This window comes from Zeus faber, assembly GCF_960531495.2.
Source record: "Zeus faber genome assembly, chromosome: 7".
In the NCBI taxonomy this organism is placed as follows: domain Eukaryota; kingdom Metazoa; phylum Chordata; class Actinopteri; order Zeiformes; family Zeidae; genus Zeus; species Zeus faber.
The window spans coordinates 6,505,642-6,528,930 of NC_137203.1; the positions used below are offsets into that span (position 1 = coordinate 6,505,642).

At 45.3% G+C, this 23,289-nt stretch overlaps 2 protein-coding genes across 2 annotated transcripts; one reads left to right on the forward strand and one right to left on the reverse strand.

Moving 5' to 3' along the window:
* Nucleotides 1–875: 875 nt before the first annotated feature.
* prlrb (prolactin receptor b) lies at nt 876–11,576 on the forward strand (the record flags this gene model as incomplete). The annotated part of the gene is made up of 8 exons (XM_080003777.1): nt 876–1,059; nt 1,165–1,297; nt 1,983–2,152; nt 8,767–8,933; nt 10,419–10,560; nt 10,646–10,742; nt 10,822–10,891; nt 10,983–11,576. The coding sequence occupies exons 1-8, from the start codon at nt 984–986 to the stop codon at nt 11,574–11,576; spliced, it is 1,449 nt and encodes a 482-aa protein (XP_079859903.1). The 5' UTR covers nt 876–983.
* Nucleotides 11,577–12,526: 950 nt separating this feature from the next.
* Nucleotides 12,527–23,073, reverse strand: LOC307232580 (selenocysteine insertion sequence-binding protein 2-like). Its single transcript, XM_080003665.1, has 18 exons — nt 22,940–23,073; nt 20,171–20,295; nt 19,868–20,048; nt 19,226–19,301; nt 18,857–19,032; nt 18,677–18,767; nt 18,100–18,224; nt 17,849–17,962; nt 17,574–17,663; nt 17,289–17,378; nt 16,861–16,993; nt 16,424–16,590; nt 15,720–15,837; nt 15,380–15,608; nt 14,672–14,892; nt 14,401–14,555; nt 13,952–14,144; nt 12,527–13,863 (listed from the first exon to the last, which is right to left on the reverse strand). Exons 1-18 carry the CDS (start codon nt 22,946–22,948, stop codon nt 13,736–13,738), a joined length of 2,421 nt encoding a protein of 806 aa, XP_079859791.1. The 5' UTR covers nt 22,949–23,073; the 3' UTR covers nt 12,527–13,735.
* Nucleotides 23,074–23,289: the final 216 nt, after the last annotated feature.

Below are 23,289 nucleotides of genomic sequence, written 5' to 3' on the forward strand. Positions count from 1 at the left end.
ACACACATATAAATCTATGGATGACCTGAACATGGCCCAATATCTTCATAGGATAAAGCACACATAAGTAACTTAAATAGGGTATTTGATGCATATACACACACACACACACACATATATATATATATATATATATATATATATATATATATATATATTTTTTTTTTCCATTTATAATTTTTTAAGGTATTGTTTAGTAAGTCACAGTAGAGCCTACCATTTGTGCTGACAGGCTGTAACCAGGTGCAGCCTCCAGCAGTTTGACTTCCAGCTGGATTCATTGGATTTGTTGGGTTCTGCGGAAGAAGTCTTCAGATCCTTTGAAGGAAGACTGCAGTGAAGAGTCCAAATACCCTGACAAGAAAGGACTGTAGTCAAAGTCAGCGTACCAAAATGACATTTCTCCTTCTGTAAAACCACATCAGCACTTTTCTATTGAATGTTCCTAAAGTATTACTGTAAAAGTAATAGTTGCTACTTGTCTTGTCCACTGCCCTGGTACAACAATATAAGATCCTGATTACAATTTACAAAAAAAACGAATATATATATATATATATATATATATATATATATATATATATATTTATATATATATTTATATACTTTATAAGTACAAATACTTGAGGAATGTACTTTGCCCTTTTCAGTCTGAACCAAATCAAAACACAATGTGTGTTGTATTTACATTTTCTTCCTCAGTTCATCAGCCTTGAAGGCAAAATCTAACTCCAGCACCTTTGATCTGCATCTGCAAATGTAACTTTTTAGGTCATTCCTATGTGTAGATTCGTTTTTTAGTAAATACTCGTGTGTGTGTGTGTGTGTGTGTGTGTGTGTGTTTCCTTATTGTGTACCATGTGTTTGGTATTTGCACTTGGGAAAAAAAAAAAAAAAAGAGAATTAGTCTTTATGTCGGGTTGTTTTCCCTCCATACCTGTTGTTTCAGGTAAAAACACGCTGAGCGCAGGGCCTGAGGAGAGATGAGAGGAGACCAGGGCCTGGCGCTGACCCTGGCGCTGACCCTGGCCCTGCTCCCTGCGGCGCTGAAATGTCAGCGTGAGTTAAATTACCACCCTGAAGGTTCTCGCGTTGTTATGAATTGGGTGCCGCCTTGGAGAGGTGATGAGCCGTGTGTTTATCTTTTATTGGACCGGTTGCCAGGCGCATCTGTGCCAGGAAAACCAGTCCTTGTGAAGTGCAGATCCCCGGAGAAGGAAACGTTTACCTGCCGCTGGGAGCCGGGATCGGACGGTGGATTACCCACAATGCACCGCCTCTACTACCAGAAAGACAAGTCAGTACGCTTCTTTCAAATGAGAATGAAACACACACACACTCCCACACACACACACACACACACACACACACACACACACACACACACACACACACACACACACACACACACACACACACACACACACACACACACACACACACAACCATTTTACCTAAAAAGAAACCACTCGATTCAATCAGATATCGATGAGGTGGCTCACGATACAATTCTATATAGATATTTTGACATTTCCTACATAATGAGAATTGCTGCCAACTTTTATTCAATATATCATCTGATGCACATTGCAAAAATATTTCACCGACCAACACATTCAGTACGATACAGATATTAAATATTTCTATTCATTTGCGACGATGGTGGTATCTCATTTCGGTGGAAAATGGTAAAAGTATCGATAGCACTATTCCAATGTTCAAACGGATTAAGAAATTGAAATAATAGAATTGAATCAGAGTATTTATATTATTTTAACCTTGTGGACACTGCCATCCATGCAAGCTGCTCCTCCAATGTATCGGGTGTTTACTTGTGTAAGCACTCATATCTCAGCCCTGACGGTTTCACCAAACCGATGTGTCTCCTGCGTACGCAGCCAGCATCCTTCAAGGGTCGTCAGCGTCAGCGCCCGTATTGGAGGCCGTCAAAGCTCTTGTTTTGTTTTGTCTGCTTGGTGCAGCTCGGACGGAACGCTGGAGTGCCCCGACTACCGCTCAGCCGGGCCAAACGCCTGCTTCTTCGACCGGAGACACGCGTCCATCTGGGTGAACTACATCCTGGTGGTGGTGGCCTCCAACGCCCTGGGGAACACCACGTCCGAGCCGCTGGAGGTCGACGTCATGGATATCGGTAAGATGCGGTGAAGGAAGCAGGGTATATATGACACTAATCAAAGATGGAGGAAGTTTTCCCTTTCCTGCTCTGTATGTCGAAAATAAGTTAATACAGATGAGTTACAGTGTTTGCTGAACAAAATGAGGCAATGTACAACGACCAGCCACAACATTAAAAGCAGTGACAGGTGAAGTGAATAACACTGATCATCTGGTTCCAGTGGCACCTGTCAAGGGGTGGGATATATGAGGCGGCAAGTGAACAGTCAGTTATTGAGGTTGATGTGTTGGAAGCATAAGCAGAAGGATCTGAGCCACTTTGACAAGGAGCACATTGTGATGCTCGACGACTGGGTCAGGGCATCTCCAAAACCACAGCTCCTGTGGGGTGTTCCTGGTAAGCAGTGGTTCGTGCGTCGTTCACCTGCTGCTTAAACCACACAACCCGCACTCCACGTACCCCCAACACCAAACTGAGCCAGCAGAGAGGGAAAAAATGCCGGAATCTGAAACAGGGTTCCCCCTACATGAAACTACAGACTCTGACACAGACTTCCTGTACCTTAACATCATGAAACAGTGGACTCTGAAACAGGGTTCCCATGCCTTAAACAAACAAAAATGTCCAACAAAACAGAACTGGTTCCCCAGCACGGTCCACAGGCGACCTCCCTTCAGGAGCGTGGGGCCTTGGGTTGCTGTGCTGGCTGGTGGAGGTGTAGCCGGGCTTGGCTGTTGCGGGGGCTGCTTGGAAGGGGGGTGGCCTGGCTGCCGGGTGGAGCAGCTGAGGCTGCTTCTCCCCCGGTCCTCCGCTGGACATCCTGGGTGTGGCTGCTGCCAGTCGGGAGAGGGCTGGCCGTTTTCAGGGCACTCCGACACAGGCCATGGGGTTAGAAAGTACCAGTTTTATTGTAGAGAGTGGGCAAGGTGGAACAAGCCCGGAGCAGATTGTAAACGTGTCGTGACACGCGCTCCTCTCCTGTGTGTGTGTGTGTGTAGATGGGGGTTTTACCTGTTGCTTATCGATACCTTAACATGCAACAGGTGTACAGCCACCCCGATCCTGGGCCCAATTACCTAGACCCAAAACAGGCGTGGCTGCTCAAACCACACCACCCCCACACCACAGTCATTTATTGTGATTTACACTATAAATGACTGACTTTTAATGTCTGTTTGTTGGCTGTAAATCATGGTGTGTTATTGGTATAACTCTCCGTGATGCTTGCGGTAATACAACTCTACTCTCAGAGGCTGATATATGACGTCTCCGCGCCAGTTATTCAGAATGTGATACGAGGTCTGTCTGGGACTCTGATGGTGATCCACCCTGTTCGCCCCTCGCTGTGGGCCTGCCGCCGCCCTGGGCGATGGTACTTGCTCAGGTCGCACACGGGTCGGGTCGTGTATTGGCAGCTATTACAATTTGTCGAGGTTCTGTAAAACACATGTTTTTCTAATGACACAAACGACTATATTCCCAATTCTTCAATTTTAAATATCAGACCAGTAGAACATAGGTATATAAGTAAAATGTGTTTTATTTTGCGAATAGATTGGTAAGTTTGAAGAAATGATGACAAGACAGGTCAGAAAATTATTCTATTAATTCAGACAATTCAGTTCGGTAGATGTGTGAATCTCCTGTTACCGCCACCTCATAACACTCTGAATTGTAGCCGACATACTATAAGGACAATATAAACAAAAACAAAGTATGATGTATTATTTGCAGCATCCAAGTCTTCATGCTTGTTCTTCAATGGGATTTTGTTTTTTAATAATTCACTTCAATGAGATTTATCATTCTGCAATTTATTATTAAGTCCCTGTCCCTGCTTGATAACTTAACATGTATTGTCAGAAATAGTTAAACATGCATCATTTATATTTAACAGTGATTTATGAACTGCTCTATCAATTGGCATGGCTATATTATACAACACAGAGTCATAGTGATCTACACCAATGCAGCCAGTTAACGGCTCAGCCTACAGTACATTATTTGGAATGTTGTATTAAATTCTGTTATTGCAATATCTCTTCCTGGAACATTGTCTTTTATTTGACCACAATTCTTCATCTCCCGATAAGGATAAGTTCCTTGCATCAAAACATCGTCTAGGTCATTTGGTGTCCATGTGCCAACATTCTCAATCTTGCTTTTAAGTACTGCTGTTAAACTGATAGCTGCACGCACACGCCCACCCACCCACCCACACACATGCGCACGCACGCACGCACACACACACACACACACACACACACACACACACACACACACACACACACACACACACACACACACTCTGCTTGTTCCTGGAGTCTTCAAACTGTGAATCACCCTGATGAACAGTGATATTTAAAGGCTTCTCATCTACATGAGCTTTTATCATATAGTTTAAATATTTCTTTTTTTAGCGGTTATTTCCGGTGCTTTTTAAACTTCTGTTTCATAATTTGTTTGAATTCCGCTTAGTGTCTTCTTTTAGAACAGTGCGACCTCTATGGCTGGATGTTTCGGCAATTGCTTCTTTGTTGCCTGAGACGTTCGGCATCTGGAAGACGAATATACACAAACTTTGCAATTTTATACACCACAAACATAATAAATACTTGGTGGCAGTTTTTCCTACCACACGCCACCCAATTGGCTTTTTCAGGGCCCTCTGGCACAGACACACAGAAGACAGAGGTTGTAAACACCAGTTTATTGTAGAGCGTTGACCAGTTGGAATTAGCCTGGGAGCAGATAGACATGTGTCATGACAGGGCTTCTATCCTGGGTGTGTGTGGGGATGGGTTTTACCTGCTGCTTGTTAGACCAGCCCACGAGCAACAGGTATGCAGCCACTCTGATCCCAATCACCTCAATCCAGGTCAGGTGTGGCTGCTCAAACCACACCATCAACACACCACATACCCCGACACCAAACTGAAGCCAGGGAGAATTCCTCGACAAAGCCTTCCCACCCCAACACCAGCACCAGCACCACCACCCCGCAGAGAACAAAAAATTGAAAAAAATCTCAAATCAGACTCTGAAACAGGGTTGGAATGCCTAAAACGACAGACTCTGATGCAGGGTTCCTATACTCTATATAATCAAACACCGGATTCTTCAACAGGGTTCCCATAAAAAAAAATTGTCCAAAGAAAATGAACAGTTCCCCTTCGAGAGGACCTGGTTCCCCGGAGCAGCGCGGTCGACCGGCCTCCTTCCCCCAGGGCGACGACAGAGTGCCCTCTCCTTCCTTCTGGAGCGCGGGGCCTCGGGCTGCTGTGCTGGCTGGTGAAGGCGTGGCCGGACTTGTGTTAACAACCTACAATTCAACAACTCAGTTAAATAGATGAATTGCCTGTCATGTAACACGGACAAAATTTAATGGACATTAACGTTCATTCGGAATTTGACTTATTCTGGAAGGACTCATCTCTATTTAACGCCTTTTCCTTTTTTTAATTGAAGCCCTCTATGTTCAGCTGCAGGAAGCTGCGTGGAGATGAAATGTCTTTTAAACAACCGTCCATGTTTGCCTGTAAGCCAGAACTTCTCATTGTTAGTGCTCACCGTGCTGTCTGTGGAAATAGAGCTGCCCTCTCGGTGAGGGACGGGCGACTGTTTGGCGCCGTGTCCGGGAATAGTGACGTAATTGGTGACGACTTCCTGTGGGTCATTTATAGTTTTCCGTGTTAAAAGTTTTCTGATGGATTACGATTCTATGAAATGCACCATGGACTTCCACAGTTTGAATGTTAGGACTTCCTTGAATCCCGCAAAGTAAGGAGGGGAAACAACGCCGCAACTAACACAGTGTTAGATGCCAATAGAATGCCTCCATTTACAAAAAGAGCAAAAGAGATAAAATATCAATTGAAAAGCCGCGTCAACATCAAACAGGTAAGACAATACACACACACACACACACACACACACACGCCATCCACAAACTCATCTCGCTCCACCACCCGACGCAAAGTTTTAGAATCTTGGCGTGAGGGCGACTGGCTGGCTACTTCCAGTCAAACTTTGGGATTTTCACTAATTCCTGCTCCGAATGACGATTGATATGGATGCAACTTGAACCGCGAGATGTCTGTGACGTCCTGGTTCTAACGACACCTCAACCTTGGGTCCGTGGGTCCAGCTGTTGTCGTGTTCCAGACACTTTTAACCCCGAAAAACCCCAAGGAGCATAACAATGATAAAAATCTGAACATCCCCGCGAACTGGACCCCTAATAATTACAGTACCTGCAGGCAGCAATACAAGGTCCAGTTAAGTCATGTTAGGGCAACGTACCTAACATGACTAAACTGTAGCTTGTGCATTACACGTTTCCGTCAAACAAATCTCTTTATCAGCACCAATTCCAAATTTCCCAATTCTTCAATTTGCGATTTTCCAATTTAACATATTTGAATCAAACATGTTTTTTCTTTGCAAAATAGAGCAGCGTGGTCATTTTGAAGGAATGATGTCATGTATTGCAAGGTTGGCCAAAACACCTGGACAAACCAACAAAACAAAATATCCCAGTATTTATAAAGATCACAGGATATATTTTTGTCAACAAGACAACAACAAGGCAATCTGCAGAAAAAACAGAAAAACTATTTACAACCCAAATTAAGTTGTTGAATTTAACAATATTCATAAAGATCGCCTGATATGTAATCGTTTTTGGTACAAAAACAAGGCCATCTTCAGGAAGATCATTTTTTAATAAGACTGTTACATTTGTTCTCTTTACATGACAGAAAAAGGGCCAACTTCAGAATTGATTCACCATTTTTTCAGGCTCATGTGTTCCACCAGTCGCCGTGCACTTCTCACCGTGCTTACGTCACTGAACGTTGCTCTTGTGTCATTTCGTTTAAATATCCCTCGAGAACGTCGTTTCAACAATTAAGATCGTTCCTGGATCATGCATTGCGGACACAAAAGCGTTGGTTCCTCCAAAGGTTCGTAGAACTCTCTGCGGTGCGAAAACGCCTTCCGTGACCAATTATAGTTTTCGGGGGTTTTGTGAAATGTAGTGTGAATTACAGTTTTCTGAGCTTCCATTAAATGCAGCGTCGGCTCGGGTTGCCTGTGAACGCTACGCAGTGCACAGGGCGCAGGTTGCTGGATGCCTTGGACTCATGTACTGTATATACACAGTATATAACTTCAGATGATGATGTCACAAAGCGCCCCAACTCCTCCAACTCATCAAATCGCGCCAACGTTCTTCTACTTCCGGTAAATTTACAGTTTTTCCACTAATCCCTGCTCCAAGTGTAGATCGACATCGATCAAACTCCGACACCAAGACGTCTGAAACGTCCCGGTTCTAACGAGGCCTCACCCAATGTCTGCGTGTACGGGGGTTGCCATGTTTGGTATACTTTTAAACAGGAAAACGCCACGGACATTAACAATAATATAAATCAGAGCAATAACGGTAGGGGTGGAACATTGTAAATAATAATAATAATAATAATAGTGATCAGAAATAAAATTTGAAATTGGACCATATTTCTGCAAAGAAAATGTTTTCCACAAAAAAGTAGTATTGCAGCTGACGTTTCAGGCCATGCACAGTGGCAACTTAAGACATGAGATAAGAGCAGGAAACCTGTTCATTATGACTGCGTTACGGACTGTACTGTATGTGAGAAAGAGAGAGAGAGAGAGAGAGAGAGGTTCCTTTATTTGCACTAAGTCATGTCACAGCAGCAGCAACTTGATCGCAAAGGAACCAAAAAAACATGACAAAAAAACAAATCGGTTGAGAGAGCGAGACTTTGACAATACCACCCCTTATGTAATCATTAACTGTCATGATCTGAACACCGTTCTGTCTCCGGAACCTTCGAAGGAGTCCACCGCCTGCCTTCGTTTCTGCCGCATGCAGCCGCCGGGGTCGAGCACGGGCTGGAAAAGTACCGGGCGGGCGGAGGGGGATATGGGCGGAGATGGTGGATACGGGCTGGAAGGATTTAGAGGAACTGGTTTGCGTTTTGGTCTAAAGTCGTCAGTCTCAAGTCTCAAGTTTCACAACATACTCAGCTACGGCCGGATCACATGACACGTAACCGCAGCACGCCCTATGCCGTAAATCTGCAGGACAGCAGTTCTCAATGCCAGGTCCGGTGACCCCTCAGGGTTCCTTCTAGGGGTTCCCGGGGGGTCCCCGATTTAAAATTATTTTAAGTTAAATTTCACCATTAGCGCCATTACAGAATGTACAATAATAACTGTTTTGATCCCGGTGTCACTGTTATCTACCAAACTACAGTAGAGACAGGTGTGGACGTTTGGACTAAGTCATATGGAACAAGATCGGCATTTTCAGATTGGGATCCCAGAGACAAGATCTAATCAAATGAGGTGTGTGGCGTAATGCGATTAAAATTGAGGGTCCTCCATAAGAAAAAGGTTGAGAATCCCTCGAAAATATCTTTCCCATCATCTTCGCCAATCGTGAAACAAGTGATATTGGGATTTGTCGTTGAAAGATCATTTTTGTTGCCAGCCAAGGGGGTGATAATATTTTGCCGTTATGGCGTTTTTTGTTTTTTTTTAAACAGAAATTTACAATCCTATTGCTCCATGGAACCTTTTTTTCCTCCCCGTGCACACAGTGCAGCCCAACGTTCCGGAGAATGTGACGGTGCTCGTTGAAAAGTGGGAGGAGAAGCCCTACCTGCTGGTGAAGTGGGAGCCGCCCGCCGACACGGACCCCCACTCCGGCTGGGTGACCCTCACCTACCAGCTCCGGATCAAACGGCAAAGTGACAAACAGTGGGAGGTATGATCTGAGCTGGTGCGCCTTCACACGATCACAGAGCTACCAGAACCCAACCCGAGTTGGGCCGTGGATCAAAAGTTCCAGATAAAAAGCTCTGTGAATAGACTATAAATCTAATGGGTTGTACCATTAAGAGTACATCATTTGTCTTTCATAATTAATTTCTTGTTCAAATATTTTTAGAATGGTAGACAGACTATTTTGAAGTACTATATGACCATTAAATCTACATTTCCAGCATAAAGAAACTGGTATTGAAGTTGATGTATTGGTGCCAGTATAAACTTAAACTTACCAAGGTCTGAACTGGAGTTATGCAAGTCGTGGAAATAATTTTTTTATTGCTTTGTCTTAAGTATATTTGAAATAAAAAAAACATGACCGTGTTAGTGGGGAGTGGTTTTTGGCGCCATCTCCATGCCTCAACATCGGGCCCTACTGTAACGAGCGATGGACCGGGAGGCAGGTGGGCAACAACAAGCGGCCTTTAATGGGTGCGGGTCTTTATCGACACAAATCAGCAGTCTTCTCAGGACCACTGAGTCAAAGTAAAAGAAGTTTCCAAAACACAAAGTAAAAGATCATTCCAGCACCTCACCCGGGACGGGAGTGGGATCCGGCCTCGGCGTCAGGAGAGCGAGGTGAAATCACCGCATCTTATCAATACGGATCCTCACCACCTCGATCTCCTGCAGCCGCGCCCCCTTCCGGTCGCCAGTGCTGGCTCTCCCCGCCTGCAGGTGGCGACAAAAAAACACTCCCCACTACCACAGAAACACTGTCGTGGACGATTCGGGGTAAAAAAAAAAAAAGAAAAAGCTCAAGTTCAAGAGATTATTTGTCACATACATATACATACGGTCATACATATATGCAGTGATATGTCATGACACCCGCTGATTACGCACAATAAGCTCTATAAGCTCTAAAAATACAAAAAAATACCAAAATGTGCGTAATCGACACAAGGTGCTCGCGCAGGCAGCCGCAAGGGGAGGCGCCACAATCGCGATTCTGGGTTCTATCATTATATCATGGAATTAATTGACTGTGTTGTATTAAATATACATTTAAATCCTCCTTAATGAAACTAACCCGAACTTACGTACCTCCAGCACTTACCTCACAGAGTAGAAGTCCTGGCTATTAAAATTGCCAACCTTTGCAAACAACATATATACACACATCATATCATAGCTTAAATTATATTGTTTATCATATCCTATCATATAACCTGTATATCATTTAACAGTGACTGTGCATTGCATTTTGCACCGATAGGCCTACAGGGGCATAGCACATCGCCTACATGCATTCTGCAACTGTACTTGTGTAACACTGTCGTGGATGATTCGGGGTAAAAAAAAAAAAAAAAAAAAAAAGCATCTCTCCTGTGTGCATATGTAAACCCAAGCGAGGTGGAGTGAGGGCAGGGAAGCTCGAAAGACAAATCACAAGAGAGCTGGATGTGTTGCTTTCCTGTAGGAGTACACATCAGGGAAACAGACCCATTTCAGCATCCACAGCCTCCACCCGGGGGCGGTGTACCTGGTGCAGGTCGCCTGCAAACTGGACCACGGCCACTGGAGCGAGTGGAGCAACGCCACCTACAGCAAGGTCCCAAACTGTAAGTCAGCGGGGGGTCTCCGCGATGGCTGTACACAATTATTAAAAGTCTCCACAGTTTATTTTTGTTTTTTTCTTCGGCGCAGACACTCTGCAGGAACGACCGTTTTGGAAGTTGGCTTCCACCCTCTCCGTCCTGGCGCTCATGGCGGTGATGTGCGTCTTACTCTTAAAGAGGAAAAAGTATGTCTCCACTCGAGAACAGTTTTCATCCTACCAACGCTCCTACGTGGAGATTAGATAACAGCCGTCTTTGTTTTAGTGTGAAGCGCTGGCTGCTGCCCCCGATTCCTGGACCGAGGATAAGAGGATTTGACGCCCGGCTTCTCAAGGTAACGACCCCCACGTCCTTGTCACAACAAAAAAACAACCGCATTCCTTTGTCCCAATAACAACGGTGAGGTCATTCTGTACTTCTCCCAGAGTGGGCACCCGGAGCACGTCCTCAGCTCTCTGTTCCACCACGGATTTCCCCCTACGGCGGCCCACAGGGATCAGATGGACAGGTACCTGGTGGTGTCCGACTGCGACGGCGGCCCGGCGCCAGAAAGCCAGAAGAGAAAGAAAAGCTTGATCCTGGCCAACGTCTTCCACCCGCACCCCGAGGTCCACGGCAAAGGGCCGACCGTCTGCCAGGACGAGAGCGAGGAGGCTGAGCGGCACGGAGGAATCTCCGGCGGAAACCGTACGGGCGAAAGCGCGGCGAAACGTGAGCAGACGGCGGAGGGCCAGGTCGGTGTCCCTATGGGCGGTGGCTACGTGGAAGTCGGAAGGGTGGAGGAGGACGGGCAGGAGGACTACAGCAGGGTCGGCGGGGTGGACGGCGACAACGGGATTCTCCTGCAAAAGGAAAAGGTCTCCCTCGAGCCGTCCCGCAAGGGGACCCAACACCGCCCGCACTGCACCAACCGGCGGCCGAGCAAGCATCACGTGACTGTCGACGGCAAAGAGGGAGTGTGTGTGGGACTCTTAGATATGGGATATGTGGACGCTATCCCACCTTCGCCTACAATCTGATTCACCTCGTGTTTGGAAATCGCCATTTGACTTTTCCAAGCCAAGACAAATGGAAGCGCGGCGCTGCTCTACTTTCGGAGACCACAGCATGTACGGGCGATTCCCATGACCGTCGCCTCCGGGTATTCACTACTTCAAATGCGAATACCAAACGTCTCTAAAAGTCACGGTCTCCAAAACCTCAGGTGCTTCAGCGAGTTTTAAGGACTTGATTTTATTATATATTTTTTTTATTAGTTTGTTGGTTCGCAGTTCTTGTTTCTGGAGAGAATTGGGGAACGCTACAAAATGTACTTGAATGCAACTCATATTGGCCAAAGAATGTAGTCACTGACAGTTTGTACGAGTCAGTTGACAAAGACCTCATGGTGAGTTTTGCACCGTTCTGCAGAGCGGATCGTTGAAATACCCGTTCCCCAGGAATTGTTGTTTTGTGAGTAAAGGATTGTGGTCATTTTACAGAGCTGATCTCAGGGAACATGAATGTGCAACATGCCTTCTCTTACACGATACAAGTCTTACTTCAGAAGCATTTTCTGCTTGAAATGCTCTTTTAAGGTCCACACTCAATGTCTCCAATTAAGGATTTCAGGAAGTGGTTTTCCCTTTGGGATGAGGGGATCCTAAAATCCAAAATGATACTAAAAACATTTATATTTGGGAATGCGTTCAAGGGCTTCATTATTTTAATTTGGTGATGGCGTTCATGGAATTTGAATAAATTGGCTATTCCGGGTTAAATGGTAACCTTCACGGTTAAAACCACTATATTGAAATGGAGCTTCAGTATATATTTGTATTCCTGAAGAACGCTGCAAATTGTACTGTGCTGGGAGCCACAATAAATAAACTATTCAAATTAATTCCAAACACACCATAAGCTTGTTTATCACATTTTACTGATTTGATGAATTAACAAATATAAATCCTGAAGAGGAATGAATCAACATTTTGTCAAAGGGTTGGTCACATGATTGGAATTTAATACCATGATTTAAAAACAACACGATGCCCATAATGAATTGCTGTGAAAATAAAAATGTAAATCAAACAAAACTGGAACTGGAATCCAAATATTAAACCACAAATCAAAACAACGCTCGGCTCCGTCGTACACTACGATCAGCGTGTCTGTAGTCGCCAGGCAAGACAAAACGCAATATGTCGATTTCAGTGCTCACACGAGTGCATGTCGATTAGCCTCAGTGTTGGCCTCGTCTAAAAACACAAAATTTAATTTGACAGGTGATCGATTTAAGAAAATAAAATTAAAAAAAAGAACGTGAAAGGGGGACAGACAGGTGAAAACGTGGTATCTGTGCGGAGGTTCCTTTACCGCCCGTGTTGCCGTTCCTCGTCCGGAGTCCGCACAAAAATCAATCTCTTAAAAGTTCAAAAGGCCACCGTTATCGCTCAGTCTCTTGAATAATCACATATAGTATATTATCTGTAAATGCCATAAATTATTTTGATGAATTTTAGGCACATTCGGTGCATCAACGTCCACAATTCATCTACATGAGGGTTGGATCGCGTTGAAGGATGAATTAAGCGTTTTTTTATTTTTTTTTTATTTTTATTGTTTTGGTCCCAGCAGCAGCAGTGTTTCTCCACCTCCACTGATCCTCATGACCCTCGATTCAATGAACAGTTTTTTTTGCCGTTTATTTTGCTTCAGAACTGACACAGAAAGGAGAAAAAAAACAAAAAAACAAAAAAAAAAAAAACAAAAAAAAAAAAAATAAAAAGGTATTCATCACATGATTAGTCATTACCCAGTGAGAAATTTTCCTCATTTTTCACATTTGTTTTTCCACATTCCTCCGATTTCACAACACGGGTTGGGTCGCCGAGATCCTCCCGAGGCTCCTCCGCCCGCATCCTAGTTTGGCGGCGCGGCTCTTCGCCCGTAGTAAGTGTGTGGAGACGGCTCTTTTTCGTGACGGCGAGCTTTGTTTTTCGTCTGCCGTACGCGACAAACAGAGACGGAAGCGGGACCACCGGTGAACATCTCTCTCCCTCTGGGTGTGCTCACCGTCCAGCAAATTCATTCATCCACACGGTGAAGTTTAGCTGCGGCCGCGCCCTCCTTCTCAAATCAGCCGCTGCAGAGTTCTTGCCGGCGGCGTCCAGCGGGCGGGGGAGGGGCTCCGTCACTGTCAACTCTGCTTGTCTCCGCCGCTCTGTTCCGTACGCTCCGAGTCCAGGCGCAGGGAGCCCAGATGCTCCTCCAGGTTGAAGAACTTGTGGTTGCAGTCCTTCTCCAGCATCTTCTTCCAGAGTTTAACTAGAAGGACACAACATGTTGTTTTTCCCCTCCGTGGTGCCTGTGCCGTTTGCTTACGTTGGTGAAAGACACCGCAGCGTCGCCTTACTGTATTCCGGCTCGTCCGGCGGCGCGGCGTCAGGGCCGGGGGGCTGCTTTGAGGGGGTCCCCTCCTCCCCCTCCCGCTCCTCCGACTCCTCGGCGGCGACCTCCGTCTGCTCCCCCAGCTCCAGGTTCTCCATCATCACCTCGTAGGCCCTCCTGGCCTCTGACGACAGCTCGATCATCTTGTGGTAGAAGTCCTGCAAATGTGTGGTAACGTGGGTTCAACTTTTTAATAACAAGTAACCTTCATTTAAGATGAGAGAGATTCAAGATTTCTATTGTTAGATTTATTCGAAACTCCCACACCTCTCTACACTCTTGGTAGGCAGAAAATAGTGAAACTATGATCAAGTGTCCATTGCACGCTCTCCAGTGGCGCCAAGGACCCCTGGGGGGGGCCTCCGTCAAACTGAGCTTCACACGTTTTAAGAAACGAGGGGGTGCATGGCTGACCTGCGCGCCGTCGTAATTGAAGATGCCCACCAGGCTGACCGGCACCGCCTTGCTGACGCAGCGCCCCAAGGCCTTCCGAGAGAGGGCGAAGACGAAGGGCACGCCCTGCTCCCGACACGTGTCGATGATGGTGTGGAGGGCCTCGTCCAGTCCGCCTGGGAGGAGGGTAACTGGTGTGAGTAACAACAGTGACTGGTACAGGGGTCGGTTTTGGTTCAAAGTGGCTGAGGGTGAAGGTGAACACGCTTTTTGGGGGGTGGGCGGTCGGCACCTTTGGACTGGATGCGCTCGCAGTTGGGCGAGATGACCACGCACTTGACCTTCCTGAGCCGGAGGTGCTTGAGGACCTCGCGGAGGCCCATCACCAGCCGCCTCTTCATGCGGGCCCTCATGGGGTCCTTCTGGTACAGCCGGTCCTGGAAGCGGACCAGCTCCCTCAGCAGGGTGCTCACGCACTCGTCCACGTCTTTACTCAGGACTTGGCTGCAGTAGCTGGCGGGTTCAAAGAAAGAAATCCAAATCAAAAGCAGAGACACTTGGGACAATACGATTTCATTCTAGTGTGTTTCTGAATCCAGTTTAAAAGTGTAACATCCATACTTTGTTCAGAAGTTATGCGACCATTTTCCATTTAACTTTAATACCACCATAGACACAAATGAATTGAAATATTTAATTTCTATGTTCGACTGAATTTGTTCCATTAATTATTTTTGTAATGCAAATCAAACGATATACAGAGAAGCTGGTAGCAGTTATTATTATGGATGAAATGTCAATATATTGATATAGAATAAGTATCATGAGCCATTTCATTAATATTGGATTAAATCAATATAGAATGGTATTGTGATCCTTTGTGTAGAAATCAAAATCAAACAGAACGATTCTGCCGACACCCAGCCCCAGTATAACATCCCCTGTGGGAACTGGGCCAGCAGACCCTCCTACTACTATCACATGTGCAGCTTTGTCTTACTCCCTGAACTTCCGGCTGTGGATTTTGGGTCGGTTGGGGGCCGGTTGGAGCACCGCCGGCGGTGGCTGCAGCTCTACAGACTCCGACTCCTCCTCCTCCTCCTCCTCCTCCTCCTCCTCCAACCCCTCCTCTCTTTCTCCATCTCCTTCTGGCTCCGTCAGGCTCGTCTCATTCGTCTCATCTTCCTCCGAATGCTCCTCTGTTCTCGGTGCGGGGGGGCTGGCGCTACCTTTAGGCAGACGGCGGAAGACACTCAATCAGAAGATACGACCTGAATGCCGGTTGTCCTCGTTCCCCGGCTGGGAGCCGAGACGCGGCGTGAGAAGAAAACGGCTCCGACCTGTGAGGCTGATCTCACTTTGCTCCTCGGCGGCAGGTTTGGCCTCCTGTCCTGGGATCAGCCCTCGCTCCTCCAGCAGACGGTTCTGTTTCCTCTCCTCCCTCTCTTTCAGAATCACCTGCAGGTTTAGGAAAAGCAGAAAGAGAAAAACAAAAACCAGTGATATAAAGACTCAACCTGGAGAGGGCGACTGGGTATATCACCCACTCCAATCTCCATCTCTTTCCTGGTTAAAACAAGCTTAGGTATCAAAAATAGTAGCATGATGGGATAACTTTTACAAACAATCTGTAAATCCATTTAACAGTTAAATTGGAAAAAAATGGAACAACCTACGTTACATGGTCAATTTACAATAAAATACACATTTAAGTTCATCAGACTTACAAAACACTTCTTTTCATTTATTTATTTATTTAGGCTTATTTTTATTTACTTTGCCAAGGTGCATCATGTGCAAAGTACTTTGAACACTTTTACCATATCACAATATGTTGAACCGATATCGACAGTTTGGGAATGACTCACGATACGTTCATATGATATTTACACGCAGTCCACAAAGTTATTCTGATCCAGATAATTAAATATCATATTATTGACACACAGTCCACACTATATCGCAATCATGACACAACATCTCCATCACTGCTTGCGGATCCATCCCGGCGCCTCCCGTCACACTGAAGGCAGAGCGGACTCACCCTCTTCAGTGGCGTGGGCTTCTTGGCTTTGGGCACCTCTCTCTGCTTCCCCTTCTTCACCATGGGGCTGGTGGAGTCCAGAGGGTTGTGGGCAACCTTGTCCTGTTGCCAGGGCAGCTTCTTCTGCACGGACGGCTGCTTAAGGTTCACCGGCAACGCTCCGCCAACTGCAAGGAGGCAAGATACAGGAACTCATTATGGGACGATGTTTAAAGATGCAATAGTCATGTTGTGCCACTGGAGGGAACTCTACTTGTAAAAAAAAAAACAACAAAAAAAAAAAAACAGATCAAAACAAACTTTTTTTTTTTTTTTTTTTACTAAATTATCAAGGCCCGCTCGAAAAATTGCCAACAGCCGATGACGTAACGATAGTGACCGCTCAATTAGAAAGTTTCTTCTGGGGCAGGAGAAGAAGAGACCTCCTCCCCTCTTACCGGAGAGGATGACTGGCTTGGCGTCCTGCTTGGCTTTCTGCGACTGCTGCTTCTTCTCCAGGACCTCCAGCATGGTGCCGATGTCCAGCTGGACAGGAGCTTTGCTCTTCTTCCCGGAGACCTTCTCGGCTTTCTGGAGAGCGGAGACGGGGCGACATTCACGTGGCGATGTCGAGGCGTCGCCATAGCGTGATTGGTCATTCACAAATGTTGTCAAAACTAATGGCGTCAGAAGAGATCACCTGAGACTTCACACAATGAAATCTGGAATATTTGGGGTTTAGTTTGTGAAACACCGTTACAGTCTGATACCATGCTTTACATTTCGGCGAAATTCCATCAGATAAGCCTCAATAGGACCCATATACAAATGAAACGTGTTGTTCTCATATGAGGACATGTTGGTATTAGAGGAGAAGAACACGCACCTGTCCTTTCTTTGTTATCTGAGTGGACGGAGGTTTTCCCGCCGGCACTTCAGCATCTGACTGGGACACGACGCCTTCTCTTTGGATTCCCTGAGTATGGTGCAACACAGGCATCAGCACTGATTTGTTCTGCAGTTACGTGGCGTCATTTAAAAAAATAAATAAAAAAGGCTTTCGCAACATTGAAGTGACAACCGGCCCATATTGGCGCTGCCAACAAATCTCCGTTTTGTGTCGTAGTTTTCCTACGTGCGACACGGACGAGAGGCGAGGGCGGATCCGTACCTCCTTGCATAGTTTTGCTGTGTTGCTGCTGGACGTCAACTTGGCGGCTCCAAAGAAAGCACGACCCAAATCTGGAAACTCCCCTTTATCCTGAAACAACAGTCGAATCAAATGAAAGATGATAACATTTCTTTAACTATTCCGAATCCAAATGATAAAACCTTTATCTCACCGGAGGTGTGTTGAACCCCTCATCAACAACAGTTTACAGTCTCAGGCTATGAAATGTCGATCTACAACACGGATGTCATTCAATATACCGACATTGTATTCACCTCAAATTTTGGAGGCTCTGGGGGAACCTCCGGTTCCGCCGTCTCCTCCCCGGGACCGTTGGGCTTTTTCCTCTTCTTCTTTCGTTTTTTCTTGTCGGAAGGTCCTTCCTCCTGCTACGCAGAGACGGAACATTCTGAATACGGAACATTACTCAGCAGAACTGAATGTAACAGGACGGTGCCGAGTCCAATCTACCGGACGTGGAACAAAACACCAGGAACGAAAAACCCACATTAGGTAATGTAACAACCTGCGTGCTGGTGACGGTGTTCTGTTTTGGGGCGGGCTTCTTTGGAGGCTGAGATGCGATGTTGGCCCAGGAAGCGGCGACAGAAGCAGGTGCCTCTGTCTGTGTTGGCGCCACAACTGCTTGACCTGTTAACACCATATTCATTAAACTATCTGAATAATCACAACTTTGATTTCCATGTATTTATCCATATTATATTATATTTTATTATATTATACTATATATCTGTATATTATTATTGAAGAGAGAGCAAGGTTTTTAGGCCATATAATACAATATGATTTTGTTACAATTCATATTTGAACTATTTGAACATTATTTGGATTTTTTTTAACCAATATTTGAATTTTGAGAAAAAAGTCAAAGATAAAAATATTAAAGATATTACTGAAATTGAGTAAATTTATCAGTGATGGTAGGAAATATTGGTTCCTCGATTTCGTCCTGTTTTACAGCAATCTTCAACTTCAGTGTCAAAGCTGTTAAGGCCTTTGAATAAAGACTATTGATTTGTATTATAAATAGTCTTATGTCTCCTGTATTAAGGATACGGGGATAAAAAGTACTTTCATCCTACCTGATAAATTGGGAGAAGACTCGGGTTCTAGACCATCGGGATGCTGCTGAGGCTGAGGCTTTACCAGGGCTGGTTTTTCTACAGGTGATGTCTGCAAAATTTAAGTTAAGTTATGTTAAACAAGTTGATGAGGGAAACTCCTCACAGCGCACGAACACACAGGCATCCTGACCGCCCCACCTTGTTGGCAGACGCCGGCTCCTGGGACGGGGGCCCCCAGCACACTCTGGTCTGCACGGGGGCGGCTGGTGATTTCATCGCCAATTCTGGGAAGTCTGCCATTTTGACTTGGAAGGCGGCCTGGTCGGCCGGAGGTGCTCGGGGTCTCCCTGCTGAGTTAGGGGCCGATCTGGGGCCTTTCAAAAATGAATGAGATGAGAGACAAACGCAGACCGTACCACAGTTTAGACACCACCGGCTTTGTGACCACTGATTCATGGTTATAATGTTGGAAGAAGGTGTCTGTTTAAATAATTTCTCATTCTGTTTTTCATTCAGTTGACTGATGCTGTTCATAGCTGATGTGTCAACAATAAATCATTTGTTTACCTCTTTTGAGGCCATCCGGTGATTTCTTTCCTATGATCCTCTCCTTAGAACCAGGGTCAGTAATGCGCTTTGACGTCTGTGGAAGTTAAAGTGGCAATATGTAAGACAATCTTATTTTAAAACTGCCACATGCAATACTTTATTAAGCTGAAAGGTGTGGTCTGAACTCTCTCCAGCGGTGGAGAGAGTACAGAAAGAAATCTGCTCAAGTAGAAGTACTCACACATTCATGAAATTGTACTAAGTACTCTAAACACAACAAAGAAAAATACTTCTTTGCGAGTAAAAGAACAAAGTATTCTCCTCCATAAACTGCTGAGAGTATTTGTTATTTTTTCATCGTTGGTGTCATCAATAGAAGCGGGAGACAACAAAGCACAATATATATATGATGAGGGTCTCTTTCCCCATCACTGTCTAACATACTTTCCTTATAAAAAAAAAAAAAAAGAAGAAAAACCCAAAATACCAACCTCTCTCTCTAACTCTATTTTTTGATACTATGACAAAATGTGCATAATATTGGAAGTCGCTTTGGACAAAAGCTTAATTATGTCATTATAAGCAATGAAGCCGGGACACCTTAAGAAACAGCCAGATGCAGGTGATGACACAGGACTTGTATAAAAATAAAAAAACAACCTTTGTCTGTGGATCCCATTTGGCCCGGCTTCTGTTTGGCTGACGGCTACCGTCGGTGGTCCCTCGGTTGCCACGGTTGCTGCCGAAGCCATTTTTGAACGGCTTGTCTCTTCCTCCTCCTGGGCCTGCATCTCCATCAGCAGTCGCCGGCCTCCGCCTCGGGCTCAGGAAGCCCTGGTTCCTAATAAAGGTTTTCACAAAAGGACCCTTCAATATTAAACTAGGGACACTCAGTTACCACAATTACAATAATTTGAGCTTAAAGTGTCGTGGTCCGAGCCGTAAAGGATTATTTCGTCCTACCTCCTCCAGTCAGGGGCGTAGGTGTTGGGCAGCATCGGAGACGAGGCTCCGCCCACAGCTTCCATCCCATCTCTCCGGTGGAGTTTAGGGACGAAGGGCTGGACGTCTGGACACAGATCACTTTCCTGAGGAGCAGAGCACAGAGGGGGCGTAAATAACCAACTGCAACCACTCACACTACTGGAATCAAGTGGTTTTTGTGTACTCGTAGTTTTATGAGTCAATTTTCAAGTCCGGGATTATACTCTCACTTAAGTATTCATTACACAATGTAAATCCACATCACAACTTTTACAACCATCAATGGCTCTTAGAGTAGAATGTGTGAGTTTATATCAAGTACATGTGGATTGAACGCTACTATTGATAACGTGTTAAACACCAACCACAAAACATAAAGAATACTATGTAGTTTATGAAGAGAATACTTTGTACTTTTACTAGCAAACAAGTTTTTTCTTTGTGGTTTTTAAAGTACTTTTTACAATTTCATTAATGTGTGAGTACTTGTACTTGAGTCGATTTTTTTTGCTGTACTCTCTCCACCACCGGATGCCCCCTGGCCTATTTAATTATACATTTCAATAATTATTAAAGAAAAAACACCTATTTAATGAATGTTCCCAAAACTGATGCGTTTAAGTTTTGTAATGACTTGAACTTTGAATGTTTACAACTGGCTGGACTCTGAGCAAACCACTTGGATTGCAGATTGTACTCAGCAAAGAAGCAGAAGAGAAACAGAACGGTGCATGCCAACAGAGAGAGAAAACATGAAATTAAATCAAAATCAAAATAAAATCTATATGTAGACAGGGAGTAGCACTAGGAGGTTCATGCAGGTGTATACAAATAGTATATGCAGGGTTCGTTCTGGCATCGCAAAATCAAATAAAAGGGATTTCAAGTACTTTTTTAAAAAATTTATTTACATTTTTTTCCACTTCCAAGGGCAGAAAAAATAAAAAAATAAATTTATTATATATATATATATATATATATATATATATATATATATATATATATATATATATATATATATATATATATATAAATAAATCAATTTTCAATGTGATCTTTATTCATTACAATATAACATAATCTTAGTTTGTCTATTATTCATATTATATTATTTATATTATCCATGTATTATTAATATAATTGTCATCTACTATGTGGTACTAAGTGTTTTTTTACAACCATGCTGGATTAAATACCATTTCCCCGGGGTAATCTGTGCCATTTGTAAAAGTTTCGTAAAAGTTTTATTACATTGCGATTTGAATACTACGGAGCCCCCCGCGGCCATGAATACGATGTATAAACCAGACCCACTGATGACTAAACCGTGCCCGTGCACAACCCAACTATTATATTTCAATAGATAAATTTCAATGAAACAAAAACCTCATTGAATATTGAGACCGGCGCCGAGAGCTGCCGCCCGTCCGTGAGGCAGCCGCTCATTCCGGGGGCCGCGATCGGCCGCTCTCCCTCGAGAGTTCCGGACGAACGTTCGTTATAACGCGACCCATAAACATAAGTGTGTTCCCTTCTATTTTGTAGCCCCACTTTGTACTATCTTTTTGGGGTCTTATTTAATTCGTGTTATATTATTATTCCGTTCACTAACCGCATCACGTTGTAGGAATCAGTTAGTTGCTAGGTAGGAATGAGCTTGGCCATGACGTTGGGCGTCCTAACTATTGTGCGTCATCTCTTGGTGCGGATGAACGTGCGTGTACGTGAACGAACCAACCTCTCGCATCTGGAATAGACTCGGCATCTGTTTGCCCCGTCACGGCCCAACAACACCCGGCACCGAGGACACGAACGAGACATGAAACGTCCCAAGTCACGACGACACAGCATAACGCGGACCCATCGCCGACGCCGTGAATGCGCGAAAATCGGGGCTGCAAATCCACGCTCACGGATTAGTAAAGCGTGGCTACGGTTTAGTAACCCGTGGGTACGGTTTAGTAACCCGTGGGTACGGTTTAGTAACCCGTGGGTACGGTTTAGTAACCCGTGGCTACGGTTTAGTAACCCGTGGGTACGGTTTAGTAACCCGTGGGTACGGTTTAGTAACCCGTGGGTACGGTTTAGTAATCCGTGGGCGCGGTTTATAACCCCTGGGTACGGTTTACTAACGCATGGGTACGATTTAGTAATCCGTGGGTACGGTTTAGTAACCCGTGGGTACGGTTTAGTAACCCGTGGACCGGTTTAGTAACGCGTGGGTACGGTGTAGTAATCCGTGGGTACGGTTTAGTAACGCGTGTGTATGGTTTAGTAACGGGTGGGTACGGTTGAGTACTACGTGGGTACGGTTCATAATCCGTGGGTACGGTTTAGTAACGCGTGAGGACGGTGTAGTAATCCGTGGGTATGGTTTAGTGACGCGTGGGGACGGTGTAGTAATCCGTGGGTATGGTTTAGTAACGCGTGCGTACGGTTGAGTACTCCAGGGGTACGGTTCATAATGCGTGGGTAGGGTTTAGTAACGCGTGGGTACGCTTTAGTAATGCGCGGGTACGGTTCCCGAGCTCACGGTTCCCAAGCCCCGTGAATAACACAACCAGGCGGAACCTCGTCGCGCCTTCTCAAACACAAGAACCGGTGCAGCAGCAGTCCTGCGCGGGCAACACGTCGCGCCGGTCGACGTAAAACTCACAACACCTCATTATCTGACAGCTAGCTGACAGCTAGCCGACGGTTAGCATGCTGTTACGGGGCGCTAAGCAGGTAAATATGTTGTTACGGTACCTTGTCCATACTCGACTTCTCTTTTACACCGTCGACTTCCCGTTATTTTCCCCTCCGTCGCTCGAGTTGTCGCGCATTGTCAGGTGTGCGGGGCCAGCGTCGCGTCTCCGCTCCGGTGCGGGAACGGCTCTCGCGGGTTGGCTCGGGTTAGCTTAGTTTAGCTTAGCTTAGCTTAGCTTCCTGGGAGGTTCGAGCGCTGCTACTACGAACAGCTGATGTTTACAGTCCGTCACAGTCACGGGCGGCGGGAAACGGGACAGCGCCCCTTGCGGCCTGGCAGCGTCATTGTTCACGCAGGTCATTTCTCAATGAACGGGGCAGACAAAGAAAAAGCAAATATTTTCCTTTAT